This window comes from Brachionichthys hirsutus, chromosome 21 (assembly GCF_040956055.1).
Source record: "Brachionichthys hirsutus isolate HB-005 chromosome 21, CSIRO-AGI_Bhir_v1, whole genome shotgun sequence".
Lineage (NCBI taxonomy): Eukaryota > Metazoa > Chordata > Actinopteri > Lophiiformes > Brachionichthyidae > Brachionichthys > Brachionichthys hirsutus.
Window position 1 is genome coordinate 2,800,677 of NC_090917.1, and position 25,793 is coordinate 2,826,469.

The 25,793-nt window shown below is 43.0% G+C and overlaps 5 protein-coding genes across 5 annotated transcripts; 1 reads left to right on the top strand and 4 right to left on the bottom strand.

The window, feature by feature from the left end:
• Positions 1–858: 858 nt before the first annotated feature.
• Positions 859–2,231, bottom strand: hoxb5b (homeobox B5b). Its single transcript, XM_068754649.1, has 2 exons — positions 1,622–2,231; positions 859–1,106 (listed from the first exon to the last, which is right to left on the bottom strand). Exons 1-2 carry the CDS (start codon positions 2,229–2,231, stop codon positions 859–861), a joined length of 858 nt encoding a protein of 285 aa, XP_068610750.1.
• Positions 2,232–3,433: 1,202 nt separating this feature from the next.
• hoxb6b (homeobox B6b) lies at positions 3,434–5,015 on the bottom strand. Its single transcript, XM_068754842.1, has 2 exons — positions 4,568–5,015; positions 3,434–3,705 (listed from the first exon to the last, which is right to left on the bottom strand). Exons 1-2 carry the CDS (start codon positions 5,013–5,015, stop codon positions 3,434–3,436), a joined length of 720 nt encoding a protein of 239 aa, XP_068610943.1.
• A 4,766-nt stretch (positions 5,016–9,781) lies between these two features.
• On the bottom strand, positions 9,782–15,331 carry ttll6 (tubulin tyrosine ligase-like family, member 6). The gene is given in 16 exon segments (XM_068754843.1): positions 9,782–9,808; positions 9,810–10,108; positions 10,317–10,455; positions 10,939–11,004; positions 11,100–11,333; positions 11,672–11,831; positions 12,490–12,678; positions 12,774–12,952; positions 13,046–13,271; positions 13,359–13,444; positions 13,712–13,855; positions 13,935–14,091; positions 14,172–14,302; positions 14,765–14,884; positions 14,886–14,931; positions 15,204–15,331. Coding segments are annotated over 16 exon segments (2,331 nt in total).
• A 4,080-nt stretch (positions 15,332–19,411) lies between these two features.
• calcoco2 (calcium binding and coiled-coil domain 2) lies at positions 19,412–23,102 on the top strand. The gene is made up of 12 exons (XM_068754316.1): positions 19,412–19,479; positions 19,943–20,096; positions 20,184–20,286; positions 20,822–20,979; positions 21,059–21,184; positions 21,257–21,370; positions 21,525–21,611; positions 21,708–21,875; positions 21,980–22,096; positions 22,177–22,336; positions 22,469–22,494; positions 22,727–23,102. The coding sequence occupies exons 2-12, from the start codon at positions 19,944–19,946 to the stop codon at positions 22,886–22,888; spliced, it is 1,374 nt and encodes a 457-aa protein (XP_068610417.1). The 5' UTR covers positions 19,412–19,479; position 19,943; the 3' UTR covers positions 22,889–23,102.
• Positions 23,103–23,252: 150 nt separating this feature from the next.
• Positions 23,253–25,231, bottom strand: snf8 (SNF8 subunit of ESCRT-II). The gene is made up of 8 exons (XM_068754317.1): positions 25,178–25,231; positions 25,044–25,094; positions 24,797–24,935; positions 24,584–24,688; positions 24,391–24,463; positions 24,130–24,271; positions 23,886–23,960; positions 23,253–23,693 (listed from the first exon to the last, which is right to left on the bottom strand). Exons 1-8 carry the CDS (start codon positions 25,229–25,231, stop codon positions 23,556–23,558), a joined length of 777 nt encoding a protein of 258 aa, XP_068610418.1. The 3' UTR covers positions 23,253–23,555.
• Between the last annotated feature and the right edge of the window lie 562 nt (positions 25,232–25,793).

A 25,793-nucleotide genomic window follows, 5' to 3' on the forward strand; every position in this document is an offset into this window, starting at 1 on the left:
TGCAGCTCCATTTAAGTGCTTGAAGATCGCCAAATATGACGCGACTTTTATTTGCCTTCAATTCTTGTTGATCATACAGTCGAGACACGTTCAAAGCAAATGAGAGAAACTTTATTTCCAAGCGCTATGAGTTCACTTATACAAATACAAAAAGCTTATTGGCGAAATAAAAAAGCTCACGTCACTGCCTATATCCACAGAATAACCCTTTTCACTAAAATGTTTTATCACATTGACAGGTTGAATACATTTGCATTGCTCATAATTAGTTCTAAACAATAATAATAATAATAATAATAATAACAGATGCACAAAATATCCTAATATAGCTACACATCGGCTCGTTTGTGAACGTTTATGGATTTTAGCCACAAGATCAAACATAGCATTAAAACGTACACTAAAAGCGTTTTGAATGGCCCCGAAGTACATTATAGGTTTACATTCAATGAAGAGCAGCATGTGGTTTGGAAAGTTTTTCTTTTTTTTTACCTGTACAACTCCTTTTAGACTGTCACAATAAAGAGCTCAAGTCGAAACAGCTTCAAGAGAGAGAGAGAGAGAGGGAGAGAGAGCAATAACGCATGGACATTTAATAACCCCCAATAATATTTACATCGTATTTTCCCTCCCAAGTAGGACATCTATAAGCTATCATAGAACAACAACAACAGTCAACTAAAAAAAATGACCACAGAATACTTCATGTTTTCTATTACAATAGCATGCCGGAAGGTGCTGCGCTTTCATTAGCTTTACAGTACTCATTGAATTAATTAATTTATTGTCTTTTTTAATTATCCCCCCCCCCCCCCCCCCAAACAAAAAACAAACAAAAAACAAAAACAAAAAAGTGACTCAGTTGTGGAAGGCGCTGCCTCCCGTTACAAGGCTCATGCTTTTCAGTTTATTGTCCTTCTTCCACTTCATCCTGCGGTTCTGAAACCAGATTTTGATCTGTCTTTCGGACAGACACAGGGCGTGGGCTATCTCTATCCTCCGCCGCCTGGTCAGGTACCGATTGAAGTGAAACTCTTTCTCCAGCTCTAGCGTCTGGTACCGGGTGTACGCAGTTCGGGCCCTTTTCCCATCAGGTCCAGTCATATCTACAAATGTTTGTTTTTTTTTATACAGAAAACCAGAGAATTAGAAACTGCACTGAAGAACAACAACAGAAAGGGTTTGACTGCTATATAATTATTTCTATTTCTATTCTTTTTATTTTGGCTTCATGAGCGTGCGTAATGGACCAGAGGTGTCTCAACATGAAATGAGCTGATGCGAGGAAGGGAAGCATGCAACCATCACGACGCGCAGCACTCCACGGTTATTATTAATGCCGGCCCGCCTGAACGCTTTGCCTATAATTTAAATGCACCAAAATCCACATTTCACAGCCCCCCCACGCCCCCCCCCCCCCCAATCCTCCCTGTCCTCTGTGAGGCTCCGGCGGCCGTTTTAACCTCAACCCCAATCGAATGCACGCAAGTCTTAACATCCACGCCGAGCTGCCCACTCATGCAACACTTGACAGATTTATTACGCATCGTCGGCGCGACTTCATCCATCAAAATAAAACAAACAAACAAACAAACGAATGGTTAGAAGTGTGAATATGTACCGTGGCTTATGTGTAGTTTCCGCATCCATGGGAATATTTGCGGCGTTTGGCAATCGTTTGACGTGGGAGTGGAGGAGGTGGCGTTGGGGTCCTGGTGCTGCTGCTGCTGCGCCCGCGGTGCCGCGCCGGATCCGCCGCCGCCGCTGCTGTGCGCGCCCTCCTCGCTCTCGGAGGGGACGGCGGTGTCTTCTATCTCCGTGAAATGCGCGCTGTTGCTTTTGTTGAGATTGTTGCCGCTCGAGGTCGCGCTCCGGTCAGAGGGAGGAGAGGCGCTTTTTAGTTCCAGGGACTCCCGGCTGGCGGCGGCGCACGACGGCGGCGGCACCGGATCCGGAGCTGAGAGCGAGCAGTTGGCGCTCTGTCTGTAACGGGCATCCGGCGCGAATCCCCGCGCAGCATCCTCCCGCACGGCCCCGAAGTGGCCGCCGGTGTTCGCGCGGTTCACGGTTAGGTCCATGCCATTGTAGTTGTAGCCGAAAGAGCCGGAGTGCATGGCGCCGGGGTCTCTGAAGGAGCCGCTCACGGCACCGTTAGTCCCATAATTTAGGAGCTGATAGTCGGAGCCATTTGGGTAGCGCCCTGAGAACGAGTTTACAAAGTAAGAGCTCATTTGCTTGGATGTTTAAAGCCTCGATTTGTAGATCTTTGTCGCTATAATCCTTGTGTGCTTGCACGATTTATGGACGCAATCATGAATTATACGCAATGGAGCCCCTACTGTACTTTGCCAGGTATGCGGCCAAATATGGGGGGAGCGCGTTCGGGAATCACGTGCCTTTGTTGACCAGTCGTAAATCCTCACTGATGACTTCAAGAGGTAATTCATGCTCCATGGTTACAAATGATGACGAAATAATGGTCGTTATAGGCTCCAGTCAATGGTGCCTCCCCCCGCTGCGCGCCCCTATGTGAGCCTCGCAGGCAGAGAGCGCCATCTTCCGGGCGGTGTCGGTAGTGTCTCCGCTTGTCAGGTCCCTGGGAGTCATCCATCATTTATGTAACACGTTGATAAAAAAAAGAAATAAAAAAAAGGCAACGAAAGGCTCAGGTAGGACATAATAAAGACGAATCTGCGACACCGGCTCGCAGTTTAACGCGCAGAGTGCCAAACTGCGCTTTTTTAAACTTTACACATGGTTTTATGTGGAATGTGTGGCTTTATTGTGTCCCCAGAAGTACACCGATAATATAATAGTAATAGCAATGATAATAATCATGGCAGTTTGGAGCATCATAGTTATGCGCATGTTTATCTTGAGCACGAATGACACCACAAGATGTTCCAATATACATCAAAAAAAGCCTTTATTTCTATATGTACAATTTCCTAAACAAAATATTGCACAACGATATCCAGATGTGCATTGAACACAACAATAAATAACAATCATATTTCTTATCTGTATACAAATGTAGGTGTTGATGGCACAGCTGTAAACAACACGCCTATTATATTTGAACAACTACATCACAAGATGCACAGTGAAGGGCAAAGCCTCTTTTAATGTCATAGAAATCAAACTCAGTATACAATAATGAGGTAACGGACATTGTCAAAAAACTAAACACTAAAAAGTATTTACATTTTGGCCGGTTTTGCATATAGTCCCCTAAAAATAAAAGCACAAAGCACACAAGGACCAAACAGAGGAGGACCTGTTTTTAACCTAATGCAGACATTATTATACCGTTGCAGATACTGAAATAAAGTCTATCAATACACGTTTCTAACATGGGATTTGCAGCACTTTATTTACAAAGAAATAATGCATCACTTTATTTTAAGGAGATGCGCACACAAATGCCTTTCTTTCAGTGTCTCTCGAGATCTTTTTTCTCCGTCTCCTCCTCCTCCTCCTCGGGTGTTTTTGAAGGATTGAGGAGCTTGTTCTCCTTTTTCCACTTCATCCTGCGATTCTGGAACCATATTTTGATCTGTCTCTCCGTCAGACACAAGGCGTGGGAGATTTCTATTCGGCGCCTCCTGGTCAGGTAGCGGTTAAAATGGAACTCCTTCTCCAGCTCCAGAGTCTGGTAGCGGGTGTAGGTCTGTCGGCCCCTGCGGCCACTATTGCCAAATGGACCTGGAAAAAAAAATACAAAATAATTAAACGATTAATGATTCAGGGAGTTTTGAATGTGTAAAGAGAGAAATCTACATGAGTCTGACAAAACACTTAAATTAAATATCTGGTGTATTTTAACTCCAAGATATTCTTACCACATTTTGTAAAGTATTGCTCGTTAAAAAAATAATATTGTAAGAACAGCCTTTTCCTATTTCCAAAAATGCGTCACAATGTCAGCAGATTTCTTCTTTCTTGTTATAAAATAGATTGTTTGCAACAATTATATAATAATAATAATAATAATAATAATATATGAATTAACTTATCAATAAAGTGATAGCTTGTATTCTACAATATATACTCGATGCGCGTAAAAATGACCCCATTGTGTGATGATGAGCTCTGTACCAGCGGGGGGGGGGGGGGGGGGGCTCTGTCGGTCAACGTGCGCGGTAGTGAGCGAACCTCTTGCCCGATAGTGGAATCCACAACGCCTTTGTTGTTTTTATGTTGTTGCTGATTAATCACTGCTGAAAGTGTTTTCGTGTCTCCTAAACAGAGAATAAAAGGCCTCTTCCGAATCTGTGACAGGGAGCTCGGGTGACTGTATAGGCCAAGTATGTGCGTGCGTGCATGCGCGTGCGGTCCATGTACGTGATGATGGAGTAACCGGAGCCCCGGAGGCGCGTGCAAAATCACGAAACACCTCAAATGCAACACTTTGATGAGGCCATTCTAGAATTTGTTTTCTGCGTCTAGACGCGCGGATGAAACCCAAATAGACGCTCACTTCACAGGACGCGCGTGCGTTTGTCTTACCCCCAGAACAGAACCGAGCTCGACTTCCCCCCCCCCCGTCCTCCCCCCCGGTACTCACCGGCGGAGCAGGCGTTCATCCTCTGCATCCACGGGTAGATCAGCGTGGAGGACTTGTCGTCCAGGCTGCTGCTCATGCTGACAGCCTGCTCCGCGCACTCCGCTTTACGCTGCTGGTGCTCCTGGGTGACGAACAGCGGCTGGTCCTCGCGGCTCGAGAAAGCGCACGAACCCTCCGCGTCCTTGTAGAAAGCCCCGACCGGGTTGTAGTCGCAGGGCGCGCCGCCGCCGGCCCGCCCGTAGATGGCCGCCGCCGCGCCCGCCTGCTGGTAGTAGGACGCCGGGTAAACCTTATCCTGCATGTTGGCTGCTCCATATGTGGCCGCGTTAGAGTAGTGTCTTAACGGATCGGTGTATCCCGAGGAATATAGCGGTATCTGACCCAGGAGAGAGTCCTGTCCTCCCGGCAGAGACACGGGAAAAGTTGAGTTAACGAAATAGGAACTCATTGGGTGGACAACGGGGTGTATATACTCCGGAGGAATATGATTTGTTGTCTTTTATACTCCAAGTGGTTTTGCCATTACTTTATCGGAGATTTGGTTTTTGCTGAAGGGGGGGCTGTGAGGTGCCACTGAACACAGAGGGGACGTGCACCATCTGATCAACCTCTGGCCAATCACCGCCGTCTGTGCGCTTGCACTATTGCGCCCGTGGGGGGGCTCTTGTTGCGCGCAGAGGGGTCCCCGGTGAATCGGACATGAAGTCTCTATACGCACGCACGCTTTACGCACAAGGATGCTGCGACTCCAAAAAAAAAGAAAAGAAAAAAAAAAGCATATATTCTCGCGTTTACAACATATTCCAGCTGTTAATGTGAAGGTCTGGTACGCAAACACAGTCAAATCAAACGCGAGCACATTCTGTCCTCACACGCACACACACGTGTGCGCGCACACGATGCAAAAATAAGAAAACATCACAATGAAAACACTTTCTTTTCTTTATTTCAATATTCGCGGATCAGTGGCGAGCATCTCCTTTTTTTTCCACCTCCTCCTTCGCTCCAATCTGGTTAAATGATCAACTGTAACTAACAACCACAAGATTAAAACATTCTAACCCCAATAATGAGCGTTAATGAATCCTAATCGATGCGCAACAAAGGAAACGCGCCGCTAATCTCAACACTTCCGCTGTTTAAAGGGTATTTAAAGGCTCGTCCTCGTTTCTCATTGAGCATCATGAAGACGCGCAGAGAGCAGGAGGGGAGGACATGAACGCGCGCTCCACACAGACCATCATCATCATCGTCGTCTTCTTCACCAACGGATACAAAGTGAAAACTAATTCACTTTTGTTAAATACGCGTAAGTATACACGTGCAGGTAAACAAAACATGTAGATTGTATAATTGTATTAGTATATTCTTAACATTATTTCAAATGTATCAATTAGAAGCACAAATCCAACTGTTCTGTGTTATTTACACTCATTTCAGCGTCTCGTTCTCAAGTTTAAACACCTTTATTCAGAGTGACGTCACCAGACGCGTGCTGCAAACTTGTGAACTTGCTAAATTGCAATATTATTTCAAAATTATAATGTTTCTAATCCAAAACATCACAATTTTAATTAAGGTTCTACCTTAAAAAAGCCAATAAATGCGACGAAATGAAGCAGCGTATTTATTAAACAATGTGGGAGTTTAATTTATTACAGCGTTGTGAATGGACATGGCCAGAGAATAAAATGTTTGTCGGAGATTAGATGAATAATCAATAATCGTGCACGCTCCTGATGATAATGGGTAGATTTATTATTTGGATAACGCGCGTTTGGAAAACATTTTTAAGTCAAGCGTTTAAATCTAAAAACAAATCTTCATCCCTGCAGTCGTTCAGCGACGCCGCCTCTCAACCAGGCCGCAGCCCCCCGCAGCCCCCGCAGCCCAACAGCTGCTGTGGCTATTTAGAAAGTGCTAACAACCAGCCTCACTAATAAAACAACCGCAGTGACAGAGACAATCCCATGTTTTCACGTGATCGCGTAAAAAGACGCAGCATCAAACAAGACGCGGAAAAAAAAAAAAACACTGCGGAGGCGCCGGAAATACACAAAACGCTCAAGGCGGTGATTATTGCTCGTGCGTGTGCGCGTGCGTGTGTGTTTTAACAAATCAAAAACAGAGAATTATTCAGAAAATACATTTACATTTACAGAAGATGTGGAAAAAGGGAAATAGAGGAACTCGATAAAGGCGACAGCGCGCTGCGTGCGTGCGCATTAACGGAAAAAGGATTTCTACACGGTTTACAAAATATAATACATAATACATCAGAAACAAAACTGCGTGAAATAATACAAAATCTACTCCTAAAAGTAAAAGCTGGATAAACGTAGATGATTTTTATTTAACAGTAAGACGCCTCAGCGGGCATGCAGGGCCTGTATGACCATCATCATCATCATCATCATCATCATCATTAAGCCAAGCCAGCGTGGCCTGCAGCCCGAAACACGATGACGTCACATCTTTAGTGTCACACTTGTATATACATATAAAGATTATTTTCAGCGATTTGGTTTCAGCATCTTTTAAAGTGCAGATGAAAGCGCAGCGCGTTCGACCAATCAGCAACAGAGAGGACGCAAATGACTGGATGACAATTCCCTTTTCTGGAAATATAAACATCAGGCCTGCAGTGACCGTTCAGACACAGCAGCGCGGCAGCGCACTTGTGCGTCGCGGTGGAAACATGGTTGCCCTTACCTTTGTTGATAATCCATCACCACCCCACCACCCCACCCCCCCCGTGGGGGTGCCACTCCACGGAAGCTGCTCTGGTTTCCTCTGCAGTCTTCTTGCCAGATTTCTTCAAGAGATTTCAAGATAGTAATCCCACCATCCAAGAGAGTGACGATTCCTCATTTTCACCAACACATATTTGTTAACCATGGCGCGCACAGTCAGACGTCGTGCGTGCGATGGAGCTCCATCGACCATCATTTTTGGAAAATTCCACGCGCGCCAGCGGCCGGCTTCTCCCCCCCAAAAAACCACTTCACGCGTAATGGCGATACAAAGGTTGTGTTACTAGTGTTAAGTGAATGAGCGGTGGAAAACAGCAGCTGCGATATAACCTCATGGGAAATAAGTTCCCGTTCCTGCCGTCCACATGACCGCCAGCAGCCAATCCCTGAGCCCCGCGAGTCGTAAACTTCCATTGCAAAGTTGTAAATTTTCATAAACAGCAGCCGTTTTTGTTCTTTTAGACATCTTCCTCGTCGCCATCTTTATTTTCCTCGAAGGCCCGAAATGTTTTAAATGTGATGTCGAATAAGAATAAGGAGCGTTCTAAGAGTATTTATAGAGACATGGCGCGTCCGGACGCGGAGCGCTTGGTTATTTTCCAGCTTCTAAAGGTTTGTGATGCTTCTTATTGTTCTCGATTCGCGGGTGGAGCTTCAGGAAGCCACGTTAGAATTTAGACATATAATATTAGACGATTTTCAATCCTGCAAATTGTGTGAAAACCATTCTTTTCCTCTTTCTGTGAGATATAAGGGCGGAATCTTTGGAGCGGGTGTTTCTCTCGTCTGATCAATTTGGCATCGATATATACAAGCCAGTGATTGAATTCGTGTTCTATTTTGAGGTCAAGGAAAACCAGAAAAATGAAATAAAACTTCACTAATGTTCACATTGGACAAAGCCACAGAATTCTAATCTGGAAATCGACGTAATCTTGTCCAAATGCTTAGAATTCGTTCTTTCAAAACGCATTTCCACCCAGTGTTATTTCATATATGTCTTATTTCTGTTGTAGTTTGTTTCAAATGTTCCTTCTCGGTTGGGTTGGTTGGGTTTCCCCCACCAAAGTGGATTTCCGACATTTATGGACCCAATAAAACCATAAATTCCTGAAATGCCGCACATCCACCCTCCGCTTTGATTTTTTTTTTTTGGTCTCCAAGAGACACAAAATCTACAAAACTCACGTTCTTAAAATGTGATTTAAACGTAAAATACGTTTGAAAAAACGAAACGCAATTTGAAAATGTATATTAAAAAACTAGCTTTTTTGAGCTCGTTGACAAAAAGAATACAAGTCAGACCGGAAACGAGTATTTTTAATTTTTTTTTGAATGCAGGCCTTCGGGGAGTTTTTTGTTTTCGTAATTTTTCAGTCAGAAACTTTTAAAGTCTTTCGTGTTTCTGCAGGCAGAGGCCTCGTTTAACAAAACATGTTCAATTGATTCATTTAGGGTTATAACCTGAGACGCTTGATTAGCTTTTTAAGGGTTTTATTTTGCACCATACGAATTTTACCTTCAGAATTATTAATAAACAACTTTTAAATTAGAGTTAAACTGTTTTCTGAACATTACACTCCTTAAATAAACGCGTGGCCTGCGGTCCTCACAGGATTCATCAGTTTGGCTTGTTTCGTCGAATTTTGAGTCAAAAGCAGTTTAAAAAATGATATTTTGGTTTTGCCCTTAATCTGAGAACAAAACGGAAAAGAGAGAGAGAGGGGGGGGGGTGGGATGTAGATATGCTTTAAAACGTTATGATGTCGTTAACTCCCAATGATAATCTGAAGCTAAAATAATAATAATATAGTAATTAAATAGCATATTAAAACCATATTAAAATAGTCATTTTCAAAATAAAACAAAAACATGTATTATATTTTTAAAATGAAACAACAAAAATCTGGAAGGTGAAATAATAAAATTACATTAAAATTAAAAAAAGAGTCAAAGCAAATATGATTTTCAGTCCTTGAGTGCATGGATACATTTCCTTGAGAACTGAAGCCAAAGGCATTTAATTATAATTGGGCCCGTTTATTTTCAAATAGGGTTCTGATCCGAATTAACATTAATTAAACAGCCATGATAATTGCATCTGTTTCCATCATATCACCAGCCAATAATCATTGAGGATATTAGATCCTGATTTTGTCAGAGGATGTGTGTGTGCAGGTTTCACACAGATGCCACGCGGTACTAAATCTGGCTCATATACGCTTTTATTTTGGCACAGTACATGAGGCTTAGGTGAGGGAACCCATTCTCAAAGCAGAATAAAAAGACATATCTGAGCACCACGCTCTTGTAGAAAAACAGAGGAGTCATGATGTTGTTTCTGCAGCGCTGGAGGTTATGTAAGCAACGTTCCCTTCAGGTGTCCAGAGACTATTTGGGATGTTCATCACGGGCACAGTGTAGTACTCTCATTCTAAAACCTCCCCCCCGCCGCTTCTCGTCAGGTTCCGTCTGTCTGCAGTCGTTTCTGATCCAGTCTGGACCCGGCGGTCCTGCTCCCCACCTCCGTTTACCTTGCTGAGAGTTCTGCGAGAGATGCCGTGACTTATGTGAGAGAAGCCATGAGGTCTCCTGACTAGGGGGGCCCAAGTGGAGATCACGAGCAGGTCGTGCAGGGCTGTGGGGCGGTGGGAGGCGCAGGCGCAGGCGCCGCCGCTCAGGCCTCCTCCCCCGGGGACGTGGCGAAGGTCGGACCTGCTGTGACGGCGCTGCGAGTCGGTGTAGGAGCAGCTCCTGATGTCGTGCCTCGCAGCCAGAGAGCCGATGGCTGATGAGGAGACAGAGGAGGAAACATTCACTACAAAACACAAGAACAAGACGGTGTTGAACTGTTTGCCCTGTATTGTGTTTGCCTTTGGAAATTTGTGTTGACATTTTAAAAGTGAGAGGTTTCAGGACTAAAATATTTTTTTTCAGTGAACTCTAATTTCTACATTTCGTATTTTGTATACCTGTACTGATTTTGCAGTGTTTACCCGGGTAGTGAATCCGCTGTGTGCTGAAGGTCCTCCGAAGTCCTCCTGCTCTGTCGCGGCTCTCGGGTTCAGAGTCCGGGTGCCTCTGCTCCGTTGTGGGCCTGATCTGGCACTGCTGAGTCATGTGGCGGTGAGTGTGCTGCAACGCAGGAACAACAGTATGCCAATTTCATTCCCCCTTGGTGATGATTTCATTGGTGCTAGAAATTATGAGTAATATTCAGATTTAAAATGCACAAAAGAAGAAACTGAAGAAGTGTAAATAATCACAATGATTTACAGTTTCCAGATTACCAGATGAATTGATTCGATCGATTGAGTCGATCAATCAGCATCATCGTTATTTGAGGAACTGCATTACAATTCGTGAGAAAATGTTTTTTCTTCTTTCTTTGGAAATTGCAGAGGAAAAAGTGTCATCTCCTGAAATCACCAGCAGGGGACAATTTCAATTGTTTCTGACTGAAATAACTTCTTTCTTGATTTGTGCATCTTTTTTTTTTCGTGCATGCAAGGGAGCCACGCATTCCTGGACAACCTCTTTAGATAAAAGCGTTCGTCAACCAAAATATTGAATTATGTGTGTCGGAGTCTCATCACGTGTCTCTGTTCACGTATATACCTGCCGTGACATTTGAGTGAAGGGCTGCTCCTTTGCTTTTTGGGAACACCATGTCAGAGAGTCCAACTGAAATGGAACAACAATGGCGCGGTGGCTATGGAGGCTAGAGAAAGCACGAACAAACAAAACCCAGAGCATCGATGCATTTATCTTCCCCTCACCTGGTGCTGACTCTCGGTGTTCTCCCTGGCATTCTGCAGGACTCCCTGCCTGCCTGTGCTGCCCTGCAGCAGCCGGTGGATCTGCTCCACCACCCCCAGGTCCTGCAGTAGTTTCCTCCTCTGGAGGAGTGAATCAACCCGCTCCTGCTCCTCCATCTCTCGCGTCTCCTCCTGAGGCCGCTGCTCCTCATGCTTCTCTTCTTCAGGTTCCGCCGCTACACTGGACAGGGGTGCCTGCAGAGAAAACATAAAGACGCTTGATTTGATTTCCTTTTATTGCCTCGCTGTATATGTAACCCACGAGTATATGCATTTACAATACATTTGCAATTACTGTCACTTGAATGCTCTTGATGACATTGTTTGTTTTTCCTGTCTTGACAATAAAAGGTATTTGAATTTGGAATGAGGGACATCCAATAAAAATGATCTGCGGGAGTATTATTCTGGCCAATTTAAATTTGGCAAGAGCACATTTACTCAAAGGGGTCAGCCAGAATATGAACAATTTATCACAGAGCACAACCTGCTTGACTCCCTCTTGTGGCTTCATGCTGTTACTGCAGCCTCACCGATGCAGCGTCACAGTCACCCTTTAACGTCGGAGGCTGTGTTGGTGCTCGTCTGGCTTTGACTCTCTCCCCTGCTGTCTCCCCCTGCAAGTCTCTCCCCCGGCCTCCTTTCTGCTCTTTCTCCTTCTGCTGCTTCAGACGCAGCTCCTGCAGGTGTTGCCTGAGTGTGTAAACACACACATATACTTGATCTGTTAATTGAAGTTAAAGGATTTTGAAGAACAACAACAACAATAATATTATTATTATTAATATATTTTAGTTTTTACTCTACATTTCTCAGATAACTATTGTACTTTTTACTCCGTTACATTTACTTGCATAAATATTAGCAAAATGTATTTTAGTGATAAAAAGATGAACTCAGAAGCATTATAAATATAATTCTAAAATAATTAGTAATTTTGGTTGTGAGTGAAGATATAAACATTTTGCAGACTCAAATGTTACATTCAAAAATCCAGATAGCGTTTATATTGATATAAAATAGAATGTAAAGCAGAGAAAATTCTCAAATCCACATTTAAGAAATTCAAAAGCTAATGCTTAGAATATTCACTATTACTTCAAAGATTTATTGATGCTTAATATTGTTGTTGATTAAAAAAGACAAAAGAAAACCCTTTAAATTGCTCGCAGAAATCAGCTGTCATTACCACAAACAGTTTCTTGTCAATTAATATTCTGTTGTTCAAGTAGTGAACACACTAAATGGACTTTTTTCCAGCTGTAAATCTTCCAGGCAGAATAAGATTTAAAGCATCACAGTTTCTGCTCTTTACCGTACTGAATGCATTTAAAGCATGCTGCAGGTATACCTGGCACACTCCTCCCTGGCCTTGGATGCTGCAGTCTCCTGGAAGAGGGAGCTGCTGTGCATGAAGTACTTCTCGTATTTCTCTCCTCCCTCTCGGGGATAAATCCTCTTGAAGCCGCCGAGGTGTTTGGCCTGGTACCTCTCCATCTGTCGGACCGTGGCTGCCTGGCAAAGACGCAGCTCCTCCGACCTGGTGCGGTGAAAACGCACACATGGAGTACACGTGACAAATACTACCTTGACAAAAATAAAATAAAAGACAAATAAATCTGACAGAACCCATACCTGGCCTCTCTGGTGCTGTTCTGCTGCAGCCTGTCCTTCACCCTGCGCCTCTCTTCTTTGGTGATCTTGCGGCGGTTGCAGGCGCCCAAGTTGATGAGGACCAGGGTGTCGTACAGGAGCATGTCCTTCACCTCGCGGTCCAGCTGCGAGTCAGTGGTAAAACTCGGGGAGTGATTCACCTGGACACACAAGCACGAGGAGATGATGCTATAGGTGACATTCTAACCCCATGAACCTGAGCACAACCCTGTATGCTGTACAGGCCAACGCACCTCCAGCACCCAGGGCCTGAGCCGGTGATCCAGCAGCACATCGAAGCCCAGGATCTCGAAGCAGGCGCTGCCGGTGGCGTGGTTGGGGAAGCACGCGTGGTAATTATGCTTGAGGATGGGGTAAGCGGAGATCAGAGTCTTTACGATCAGGTCTTCAATTTCACTCCACATCTTCTCTGTGTCGCAGCTCATGGACTCCAGGAGCTTGTTTAGGGTGGAAAGCTTTCTGGCAAGCAAAAAAAACACAGTCCAGTAAATCCAAAGTATCGAATTAGTGTCAGTAATACGACACAAGAATTATCTGCAAATGTACCGCTTGCTGCCGGTTTCTTCATCACGCACAAAGTTCTCGCTGTTCTTGTTGATGGAGTAGTTTGTTAGATGCATGCAAACGTCATCCTAATACAACAAAGACAAGGAAGAGCGATAGAGCAAATCACGTAGCGATCTTATGACGGCCATTTTCCCCAATCGACTGACATAATAAAAAATAGAATATTATTGAATATCTTTTTCTGAAATGTATTCCTAAAATTCTTATTATCTTTCTTTGTAATCACAATAACACGCTGCCAATGAAACAATATGAGACAGTTGTTTTTATTGTGACGTACAGGGCAGTGGCTAATCTATGCTAATTAAATTCTGAGGCTGTTTGAGATATACCAGGTTGCTGTGCGTTGGTTCAATGTACTTAGTGGTGCAGAAGCGTGCCAGCCCCTCCTTGAACATGAATATGCTGAACGGGTCACATGACGTTACCAGCACATAGATCCGCAGGTCAAACTTGTATCCATCGATCACGAGAGGCTGTGGAGTGAATGAAAGACACGTGTAAACTCCATGCGTCTGTGTAAATGCTTGCATGCGTTGTTTGCTAGACCCTCACCCTGGAGATGTAAACCTGACAGATCATATGTTCTCCAGGTTGAATGTCTCGGCTTGATTTGGTGATGACGATGCCTTTGCCTTGGCTACCGGTGTCTGGCTTACAGATGTACGTTTTACCTTTTTTGGTCCTGGTGTAAGCTTGGAAGTCGCTGTAACTGCAGCACGGGCGTGTTAGCATATCAGGACACAACAAGATAAACTAAAGGAAAGCAGGAACAAGCTGATGAGAACTGACTCTGCAGGAAGGCACCACGTTCTGGGGAAGATGTTGTAATCTTTGGGGAAAAGCTTCAGCATTCGGTTCATGTTTCTTGCCAGTGAATCTTTGCGGCAGATCTCACTCATCCCCGGGAAATGGTTTATTTTCTGGAACATGACAAAAGACAGGCGGCTGTATTTACAGAGCGCACAGCCGCACGTATATATTTCTACACAGCCTATGTGAGATGTGACAAAACCGACCAGTCCATCGTCTTCATTCGGTGCTGGTAGTAAATAGTTCCTGCACTGAAATACCCAATTAGTTTACAAATTGATTACTTGAGCTTGAAAAACTCTTATGAGCCATGAAGACCATGCTCTGGAAGAATGACACAATCTCATCACCTAAATGGAAATGCACAGTCTTCATAATTTCATTAGCAGTCACATTGAGTAGAAGAATTTAAATTACATGTAAGGGCATTACAATCGGCTGCAGCACAGTGACTTCTCTGTCTGATTTATATAATTGAATCCAGCGTAAATCTGTTTTTAGGATGACGGCAGCAGTGCGTAACGATTATAGGATATAGGATTGCATTGGTGTGAGCAAATTCGCCGGAATACCTGGTAACGCTTCATGTCTTTGACACGGTCCAGAGACACGGAGCAGTCGGTCCAAAAGAGGGTCCAGTCTTCGCCCTCCGCCGCCTCTCTGAGGCCGTATCTGCAAGCAGCACGGCGCACTGAGGCCGGAAAAACAGCAAAGGAGAATGTCTGTTAAATACGAGCAGCTAAAACGGAACAAAATACTATGTGCACGTGTGTTCCCTCACGCACCACTTTCATATTTGCAGCTGGTGAGGTTCATCCACAGTCATCTGGAAGAGAAGAGAGACAGAAAGAGGGACAGACTTGTGCTTTGCTACGAGGTCGTACAGATGTCTGATCATTCTTATCTGTCTTTTCTAAATGATAAAGGACAAACGAGAGAATCACGACTGTCAGGCTGGGCAGAACTAATAACAGAAATGAAGGCAGAAATGCAAACGCAGTGCTGAAGTACCTCTTCTTCTTCTTTCTTCTCTTCTTGTTGACGGGCGGAGGGGTGCGGGCCCGCGCTTCAGTTTGGCTTTCGCCTCCCTCTCCGTCTTCTCGCTGCTCATATTTAGGCGGGTCGTCCTTTCTGTCCATAGGTAGACCCGTCCTACATGCAAAAGCAAAATGTGCTTTGGTGGTAAAAAAAAATAAAAAAAATACAAATGAAATAAAATAATAACAGCGGTTCATTAGTGACACTCATTTGAACGGCGGGTTTTAATGGGACGTGCTGCATGAGCCCACAGAGTAATTTAATCAAACGTTACAGTGCACGCCGTTGGAGCGCGCATGGTGTCGCGTTTCCGTTTCCATTCCTCTCATCAGGTGAGTGCTCTGGCTGTAAGCACACTGTCACACGCTGGCGTTCAAGAGTTAGTGTTGCAGGACAGATTGGAATAGTAGACAATAATGAAACAACAGTGGGGTGGGGGGGTGGGGGGGGGGGGGGGTAACTCTGACACCAACAAGAATTTACGCTTGATTGCTTCTCCTAATGCTGACAAGACAGGAAAAACAAAAGTGGTGTTAGTGAGTTAAAAACAATTTAGTGATGACTTCGAGTGTCTCATTGTCCTTGTGATGGTTTTATATAACATGCAGGTCACTTTCCACGTATCATACTTCTCTTCAGGTCACCTTATTGGTTAACAAGCAAGAAAACAGGCTCACACTGTTAATGCTTATGATTTACAATTACCACGTTCACAGTCACATCTTAGCGTGTTAACTTAAAGACATTTGAAATAGGAATGGGTGATCTGGCTAAAAAAATAATATCATAAGATGTTTAATTGCAATCATAATCCTTCGTCTAAATGGCTATTTTTTCTCCTTAACTGGGAAATGCTCCGTATAAAACAGCCAGATTTGAAATAGAGTGAATTTTAGCATTAAAACACAATCCTGGATTAAAGATGATTCTTTTTTGGCAAGCGCTCCTCATCAGCGATGCTGCTGGCTATAACTTACGGTGCATTATTTGCAATACATCACCCAAATAACTAGAAAATCGCTTGCGCCATGTGAAGTAATGCAGAGAATTAGCATAAGCATCTAGTTGGCTAAATCAATCTACCAGAAATTCGTCTCTAACTGAGGTTATGTAAAGTTTGAGGACAGTAAGTATACAATCTCTATTTAGTAGAGTAGATTCTGGACGTATACAAACGCAATGATTGCCCACAAGTAGACAAAATGTATTTAGCAAACACTTTTTTTGTTGTGAGTATAATATACAGTAACAGTAATACTAGCAAGCTATTGAGGTATTTAAATTTAATCCAGAAAAGAAAAAGCATTATTGGAAAAGTGATCCTTGTGGGACCGTGTATGAATTCAAACAAATAAGTAACAAAACAAACACACAAAATCATGACAATCACGTAATAGTTTTTGAGATATTCAAGTCTCTAATGAACTGAAATCTAACATGTAATGGACTAAACTTTAAAGGGGTTTAATCTGCACTCTGACGCCAGGAGTCAGCTGATGGCCCCTGCCTCCGATCTGGTGTCCAGTAGGGTCAAAATAAGGTCAAGTTCAAGGTAATACCTGGTAACAATTGTGATCAAATGATGGTGGGGGGCAGGCTAAGAGGAGGGACATCGGGGGGGAGGTTTTGGTGTTAGGTAACGGTATTTTGATCCAGTGATCTGGATAATCCTGACCCTGACCTGTGGCTCAGACGCCCCACTGACCTCAGATGGTTTCAAATTACAGGATTTCACCCAGGTTCTCCCTCAGTGTGCAACGACAACAGATACACGAACAGCACCTCTGTGCTGTCTCTCAGGGATCAATGACAAAATAATAAATATAAATGACTTCATATTCAACATTCAGAGTACGCCTGAAGTAAGTAACAAACTGCTGATTTATAAAGGAATTGAATTAAATATCTATTCTGTTCCAATCAATAAGGATGAGGTGACTGATTCTAGGTTTAGAGTGTGTACATTATATAGATCAATAACCATCAAAACACTTACAAATTACCTTGAGGGAATTTAGCCATGCTTTTGTATCAGATCACATACGTTTTAGACACTTGCACCTCATAAATTAGCTGAGTTTCTTTTTTATCTTGGAATGTAACGGTCTTCTGGAAACGGTTCTTACTCACCTGTTGAAAGAGCGACCCCCCCCCCCCCCCCACCCACCCACCCGCCTGCCTCCAGATGCCTTTGATGGATGAATCTTCTTCTCAAGAGCCCCTTAGAATCCCAGTGAGGCCCATCTTGAGACACCGTCTGCCTCTACACAGTCTTAAAAACAAAAGAAAGAACAAGGACGCCTCAGTTTAGCTTGACTTACACACACACTAAAGCAACAGGACCAGCAGTGGACCAGGTGACCAATTAGATGCTGCGGGGACAAACACCTGATATCTCATGATGGAGATCAAATGAGCAGGAGATCTCAGCAGGGAGCAAACGGAGAGGGATCATCCCTGATATTTGTTGACTGAAATAGGAGAAGTGTTTTTCATCTGCTCTTCTTGTGCAATTTAAATCTCTGCTGAAAATCACTGTGGCAATGTTTGCTGTAAGTGAACAGGCTGAATATCTATATTCTTAACCAAGTTGAAATTGAGTAACTTCAGTTGAAGTTGAATTAATGGTCTATTATTATAAAAGGACGACCTGCGAGATTCCAGCACTGATGTAATTTGCTGCAAATGACAAACTGTGGTAGATATTGGAAAAAATAATAGTAATATTATAGTATGATAATAGTATTACATTCCTGGTATTGCTGCAGCTCTGGGTATGAGCTTAGAACCTAATATCACGTAACACATTTTACTGTCCTGAACCTGAAGTGCAGACACAATCATTTTTAATGTAAGAAAATATTGCACTTATATATCAAACTGATCAAATGTCATATCAAACCTCCTTGTGAGAAAGTTAACCAGTATCAATCAACTGCTTTGAATCGTATTTACTCAACCAGATATAAGGTCACACTGAGCGCTGTCGCATCCACTAAACATCTTCAGATCGTAGACAGTATTAAATCTCTTACCTTCTAACGATTATCAGCTTTCAGAAGGCAGGATGTGGTAAAATTATCTTCACTTTGAACACAAGTCAGGCCACAAACTCTGCTGATAATAATTTCCTGTTAAATGCTCGGCTCTTACTTGTAGTTGATTTTAAACAGATTTTCTTTGCTCCTATTACTTGCGTTAAAAAAAAAGGCTGAATACTTCTTCTGACACTGCTCGTAAATATGAGAACATTATCAAAGCACCGTAAGTTTTAACACGAAATCAAGCTAAAACCCAGAAGCTACTGGCATAACCCATGGATAGCTACATGCATGGTGTTGTTGCCATGGTTGCAGAATGCTGATTTCGCCCGAGCTCGAAGGGTTGACGAGACATCCAAATGAATTCTGAGGTGAATTTAGCTGTTTAGGCATTGTTGGGATTACGCTTTTTCCACTATATATAATTTGCTATTTTAAAAGATTGCAGTGTCTTAAACAAGAACTGTTTGATCAATGTAAATTATGCACCTTTGTTGTTGTTTTTTTTTTAGCAGTATTCACCGAAAAAGCTTCAATCACGACAAGACAAACACATCAGACATAGTAGTGAAGTAAACGTAAACATTTCCCCCTTTGTCAGGTTTAATTAAGAGGTGCCTGTATCCTCACTGTTGCAGAGGAACTGTACGTTGTCATTCTCTCCTTGAAAAGGAGTTTGGCTCCCTCTTGTGTTTTTATCCTACAATGCATAAGAAATAACATTTGCCAATCATTTACAATACAATTTACATTGGAAAGCCTTTGATGTGTGTTTTTTGTGTTGTTCAAATTCATTTGAAAGTCGGAGGAGATCTGTCCATGTCTAAGATGATAATTTCCCCCCATAAAATCTCACAATTTAACTAAAGCCTATACGTATATTACTGACAACTATAATATTACCCAATGCTAGTGTTTATGATCATCAACTATTTCACCAAGGGTATGTGCAACATTAAGAAAAAAGGATGCACATATTTAGCCATAAACATATTATTGAAATATTTGAGTGGAATCCGTTCTATTTTATGGTAGTGAGCAGTTAGTATGGTGCATTGGAGCATATTAGGAGTCTGTCAGCTTTTAGTTGATCCAAAGGCAGCAACGACGCTGAAGTTTAATTCCGACATTTACGTGCAGCACCTGAACGCACCACAGCGGCTGGGTCGGACGAGTTGAGGGCTGAAGTCGATTCTGTGACAGCAAACGTGAGTTTAATGTCTGTGTTTTAAATATATTAAATCTATATATTTATAGACACAAATAAACGAATCATCATCAAATAAATGTAAAAATGTAAAAACTGTATCATGTTATCTTTCGAATTAGGTCTTGTTGTTTCTTTCGGTTTCCGGATTTTACTGCATTTCTTAAAGTTAAACTGTCCTGAAAAGTTTTTTTTTTTTTAAATAGCACAATAAATACAATCGCTGCCGCATCGTTTGTGTGAATCTTATTTCCTATTAAAAGTATTTTTCGTCGATCACAGATACACAATCATGAATTTAAAAAAAATGTGCAAAACAAAAACAAACAAGACTGGAAACGCATTAAACAAATAAATCCCCACCACCGCCACCAGGTAGCGCGTAAAGCACAGGTGGAGCTTCCTGTTGTACCGTCTTGTGGCACCTGCTGTGATTAATCAGACAACATGACGTGTTTACTCAGTATGGAAGGCTCCACAGAGGCAGCGGCCACCTTCTCCCAGGTGGGGTTCCACGCTGTCCCCCCCTCCTACCCACTCTCCACCCCCGTCACGTGCTCCTACACCCTCACTAATGCCTTCCAGCCAAACCCCAGAGACTGGGTGGGCATCTTTAAGGTGAGAAAACGATAACCTTTGCTCTTATTTCTGAGGGCGGATTGCAAAAAATGATTCTTTTTTTTTTGCATATCTTTTGTCATACAGGTCGGGTGGGTCACCATAAAGGATTATCACACCTTTGTGTGGGTGGAGCCATACCTGGATGTAGCCGGGCAGACGTTGGTCACGAGACAAGCAGTTTTTAAGGGTGAGAACTTGTTAAGGATGACAAAGTCAAACTGCTGATCTCAGTGGATATACATTATTATAAATAGGCATAGCCTCGTTTGCTAGAATAGCTAACATATAGTTGTATAACAAAGATATCAGTTACATGTTTATTCTTAAAATTGCCGTGAACCTTCGGAGAGTTGTGAATAGAAAGGCCAATTGTTGGATGGCGTGTTGTCCCGGAAATAGCTCTGACATTATTGTCATTCTGAGCCACTGACTTGTGACTTAAATAATGAGCATAAAATAACCTAAGAATGAAAGACCATCCTCTTTTTTGTCGGGCCATGCCCGTAAATATACGAGCAGTCGATAATACGGTGGTCTTGATGGGATCATTTATGACTATATTTAACAGGCGGTAGCATTACAGCTAGTTTTGTGTCACTAATAAAAGTACAGGAGTGGCGCGTTCAACGCTACTGCCTATGAGCAGAGGTCAAGCAGCTGCAATGGGCACGATTTTCCTTATTTCAGATATTTAGCTGTCTTTCCTGTTACTGTCCCATCAGAGTATTATCTGCCAAAGGATGAGATTGACTTCTACCAGTTCTGCTACATCGACAGTACTGGCCAAGTGCGAGGAGCCAGCGCTCCGTTCTGTTTCAGACAGTCGGTGGAGCAAAGCGTGAGCAACCCGGACGATGATCTCCTGATCGTCACGACACAGGTATCAATCGGACAGTGACAGACACATGAAACCGGGAGGCCAAAGTAAATGAGCGTTCAGTGTGTTTTGTTGAACCCAGGAACAGCTTGAAGAGAGCAAACGAGAGAAGACCGGACTCCAGAGAGAGCTGAGTCAGATAAAAGAAGAAAACGGCAGCTTAAAAAAGGCTCTGGAGAAGGAGCAGCAAGAGGTCGCCAGCTTGCAGGTCTGTTTGCGATTCATCGCGCGACCGCGGTGATAATCAACACATGCAAGAAAGTGTGATTTGTTTTTAAAGGGGCAGAATGAACAGAAAGAGAAAGAGAGGACTGAACTGGTTAAAGAACTGGAACAAATGAAGGCACAACATGAAAACTTAAAGCAGCAGCTGGGAGAAATGGACCACTTCAAGGTTTGGCGTCAATCCAGGGCTGAGCAACGTGGTTAAAGCTCATTCCTCAGTCCCAGAAATACCTTTATCGTGTCGTTTTCCACAGTTTGATGTTGGACTGGAACTCGCTGCTTGTACCTTTACTGCTAACCCTAAACTTGGATGTTACTCCTAGGAGTTGTCGACCCAGTCGACGAATCGGATTGAGATGCAGGAACGTAATGCTGCTGAGCAAGGAGACGGAGCATCAACACAAGATGAGGTGAAGCCATTTCTCATCTCAATAATAAAGGCGCCGACAGATGCTTTCACCAATCCTAACATTTGTCCCGGTTATTTCTGACATTTTGTTTTGGAGGTTGACCTCCAAAACAGTGAGAAAGACAGGGAGAGGCTCTCGGCGGATCTGCAGAGGTTGCAGATCCTGGCACAAAACATGGACGACATAAAGAAAGAGAACCAAGAGTTGCTCAAGAGGCTGTCGCTGCAGGAGACACTGCAGAACTGTCCAGATGAGGATCTAAGGGTGGGAACAAATAAGAAAAATAATTATGCTCCCAGGAAATGTACACAAATACAAAAAAAAATCCCTTTTTATGTGAGTTGTTTCCGCCCCTTATTATGTTTCAGATTAAGCTTAGAGAGGCTCAAGAAGCGATCGCCGAGAAGGACAGCGTCATGAAAGAGAAGGAACGTGTGATCGCACTCATGAGCCAAGAGAAGGAAGAGCTGGCAAGAGAAAACCAGGCAAATTTACACAAACTCAATCCAAAGGGTCGTTACGTGCTACGGACCCGTCTTGATTCAACTGTGCTTCCTCTTGTCAGACTCTGACCAGTGAAGTGGAGAATCTGCACGATGTCATTGCTGACCTCCATGCCGCTCCTCCTGCTGACTCATCACACGTGAAGCCCGACACCGCCTCACCCACCCAACGGCAGGAGCCAGAGACGCCTCGGCACGCTGACAACCGGTGCGACAGCACAGGTGAGGAACGGCCCCCGAACTGTTCTCCCTGCGTACCTCTTATACGATGATAATACTCCGCTGCAGCCCAGTGAAAGAATGTAAATAAAACAATAGTTTTAAATGATCTGGTGTTTTCCCTTTGTTTTGCAGGTGGTTTTGTAGAGCAAGAGGAAGAGGTAAGCCAAACTCAAGCGTAATTACAAAACAAGAATAATAAATAAAAAAGTATTTTGAAAAAGTTGGAATGAGAAGAGAAACAACTCCCTGATGGGATCGCTTGATATCCACACAAGCCTGAGACTCACTCTTCTGTTTGCATTTATTTTTGAAGCGGGCTTCAAACGTAATCCGCTCCCTATTTTGTTACCGCATTTGTTGCGCTGCTACTTCTATTTCTGTTCTTGGCAGTCGCTGGTGTGTCGTCATTGCCAGGAGCGCTTCCCCCTCATAACAAAACAGGAGCTGATGGAGCATGAGCAGTGCCACAGGATTTGCCCCTTCTGCACGATTCTCTGCGACGACATGGAGCAGTCGGCGTTCGAGGATCACGTTTACGGCCACGAGCTGTGACAACGGCGCCACGCTGTCAGCCATAGCTAAATGTCTTACAGGTTGGGTAATGTGTAAAAGAAACATACTGCTATTGCTGCGTGTTATACCATCAGTCACAGTGAACTGCCATAATTGTTATTTTCAAAATAGAAATGGTTTGGTTCTTAGAACAGCCAAAAAACGAAAAAAATAAAACATTTTTAATTTGACATAAGTCTGATTCATAACTATCCTTTTTTTATTCCAACACACTTCTCTGCCTCTCCCGCACTCAATATGCCACTATAATGCTTTCTGATTGGCTACACAGCATGTGTAATACTTTATCAAAACAGACAAAAAACGATGTAGTACAGCCCAATTAAGATGCAGTCAAACCAGCTGACAGTAGATGTAGTCGTTTCTTTTTAATACATGAAAATAATAATCACATGTTATAATACAATCTATACATTAAGAAAACTCTTTAACCACCCACAAATCATGACATCAGCAAAGCAACAGTAAATATTACACAGCTTTTCATATCCAGCGAGGTGAAAATTTTCAGTATAAGTACTTGTTGCATATAAAGTTTAACCTCCTTATATCCAGTAAATAATCCCTGGGAATTCCACCAGACAGACAGCCAAGTCCTTCACATGAGCCTGAAGCTGACCAGCGTGTCTCAGAGCGTCATCGTCTCTTAAGGTGCCATCTGATTGGCCTCCTCTGGGGTTAAGTCACGGGAGGTTAGCTCAGAGAAGAGAGCAGGCAGCCAGTACTGTGACTCGCCAGCTGCTTGAGAGTCCAACCAAGCCAAACCTTCTTTCAGCAGGTGCTCCTGGAATAGTGGGAGTGAAGGTTCAGATCAGTGTAGCACTCAGCCGCCCCTTAAATATCTTGTTTACAACCTTATTTTCCGCAGTTTGTAATGAGGTATTTCTCTAGACCGGCTCATACCCTGCTTTAGGGTAGACGGGGCAACAGTGATACTTATCAAAGGGTCATCTGAACCGAGTCGAAGTGTACTTACCAGGACGTGGCAAGCCCGCTCCTTCTCCCATTTTAAACTGTCCTTTATCTCACTCACTGTGACGTAGCCCTTTTTCTGTACATGAATGAAGACACAATCAAACGTTATCTCTCTTTTCTATCTTTCATGGGGCAGGTACATAAATAAAAAGCTTGCTACATTGCTAACCAGATGGCTTCTTCTTTCAAAACATGTAAAAATCGTCTTAAAATATGCTCGAATTAACCTAGGAACTCCGAATTACCTCGGCCAGCTGTAGAACTACAGTATGATCCATGTTGAGCTCTGCAGGGACTGACTGGACCAGGTAAGAACCACCAACGGGGATCATCCCAAACCCATTTCCCATGACTTTCAGTTTCTTTATGGCTCTCATCAAGTCATCTCTGGGGATATACAACGATTAAACAAATACCTTTAGACCACACAGAGGTATTAAATGATCTATTTATCATGAACTCGGAATTTCCACTTAAACATGAAATATTAAATTAGTGACACTTACTGGCTTACATCCTGAGCAAATTTACCTCGTCCCTTCAGTACTCTCTGATGGAGTTCATCCAAAGTGATAAGCCCTGAATGAAAACATGCAAAGTTCAGAGATCAGTAAAACGTGTAATCATCACACCACGGGTTCATGATTCGTTACTTGACTTGCAACTGCTGTTTAAAGACACAATTGTCAATTTACACACCTCCATTTCTGTGTTTCAGAGCCAGACACACTTCGATAATCTGCACACCAAGTTCATAATAGAAGTCACCAACACCGAGCATCTCAGACCAGAAACCTTTGCCAGCTGGAAAAAAAAATAAGTAAAGAAAGTTTTAAAAAGCAATTTTTAGCTTTAAAAACACAAATCCTTAAAAAGAGAATTTTTACATATTATATTTCAAATGTTTCTCACAAGCAAGTGGGTCAACTCCAATGGTGGCACACATTTCCTGAAACTGAACCCTGAACTGCGCGCTTTTCCGGATTTCTTGTTTATGTTTGCTCGCAAATTCTTCCAGGTTGGACTTAAATGTTTCCAGCTGCTTAGACATCTGGAAAATAAACAAACAAACGGAGATTTATGTAAATTTCATTTACAATATAACAAAGGAAAATATCAATAGACAAATGTGCAACGAGAAAAACCTCAGAGCACATACTTGGACGATTTGGTCCTCTGCAATAACGGTTCCTCTTTCCTTATATTTGCTCTAAATAGAAAATAGTGAGACATTAAAGTGCGCCTGTGGACAAACACAGAAACATCTTGGACAATGGTCGCACTGCAACTTGCCTCTGCAAGCTTCTTTCTTGCAACAGCTCCCGCACCGACGCCTCTCCGATACATCTTAGAGTCGTGTGGTTAAAATTTAAAACAGAGAAATTATAATGTTAGTTTTTCTGTGCAAGTTAATGTCCGCTGGGCAAATTTAAAATAATACGAAAGCGATACACTACGCTAACGCTAGCTGCGGCGTAATTATTTGTCAGTTTACCCAACGCTTACAAATCTTTTCTCAAAACACACTTTTTTGTCAACGTTAGCTTTTACATTATCGGCCTAAACAGTGTCATATTTGGGAAATCTATCTCAATTAGTGTGAGAACCCTTCTTCAGAGAAGCTAGGCGCTACTGTTGTCATTTTTACTGAAGGGGAAGTAATCAACTTCCTGGTTTATTACGTCGTCGATTGCGTCTCATCGCCCCCTGGCGTTGGGGCGAATATAGCAGGACAGTAAAACTGGACTGTATATGAAAAAGATCGTTTACTGAATACACAAACGGTGGTGAATAATGATGAAGTGGCCCTAAAAGTGGAGAGAGAATTCATTTTTGTTTTCTATGTAGTGTTATGATAAAAGCCAAAAGAAAAGGTTTATGCACCATTAATTATCTTACCGACATATTA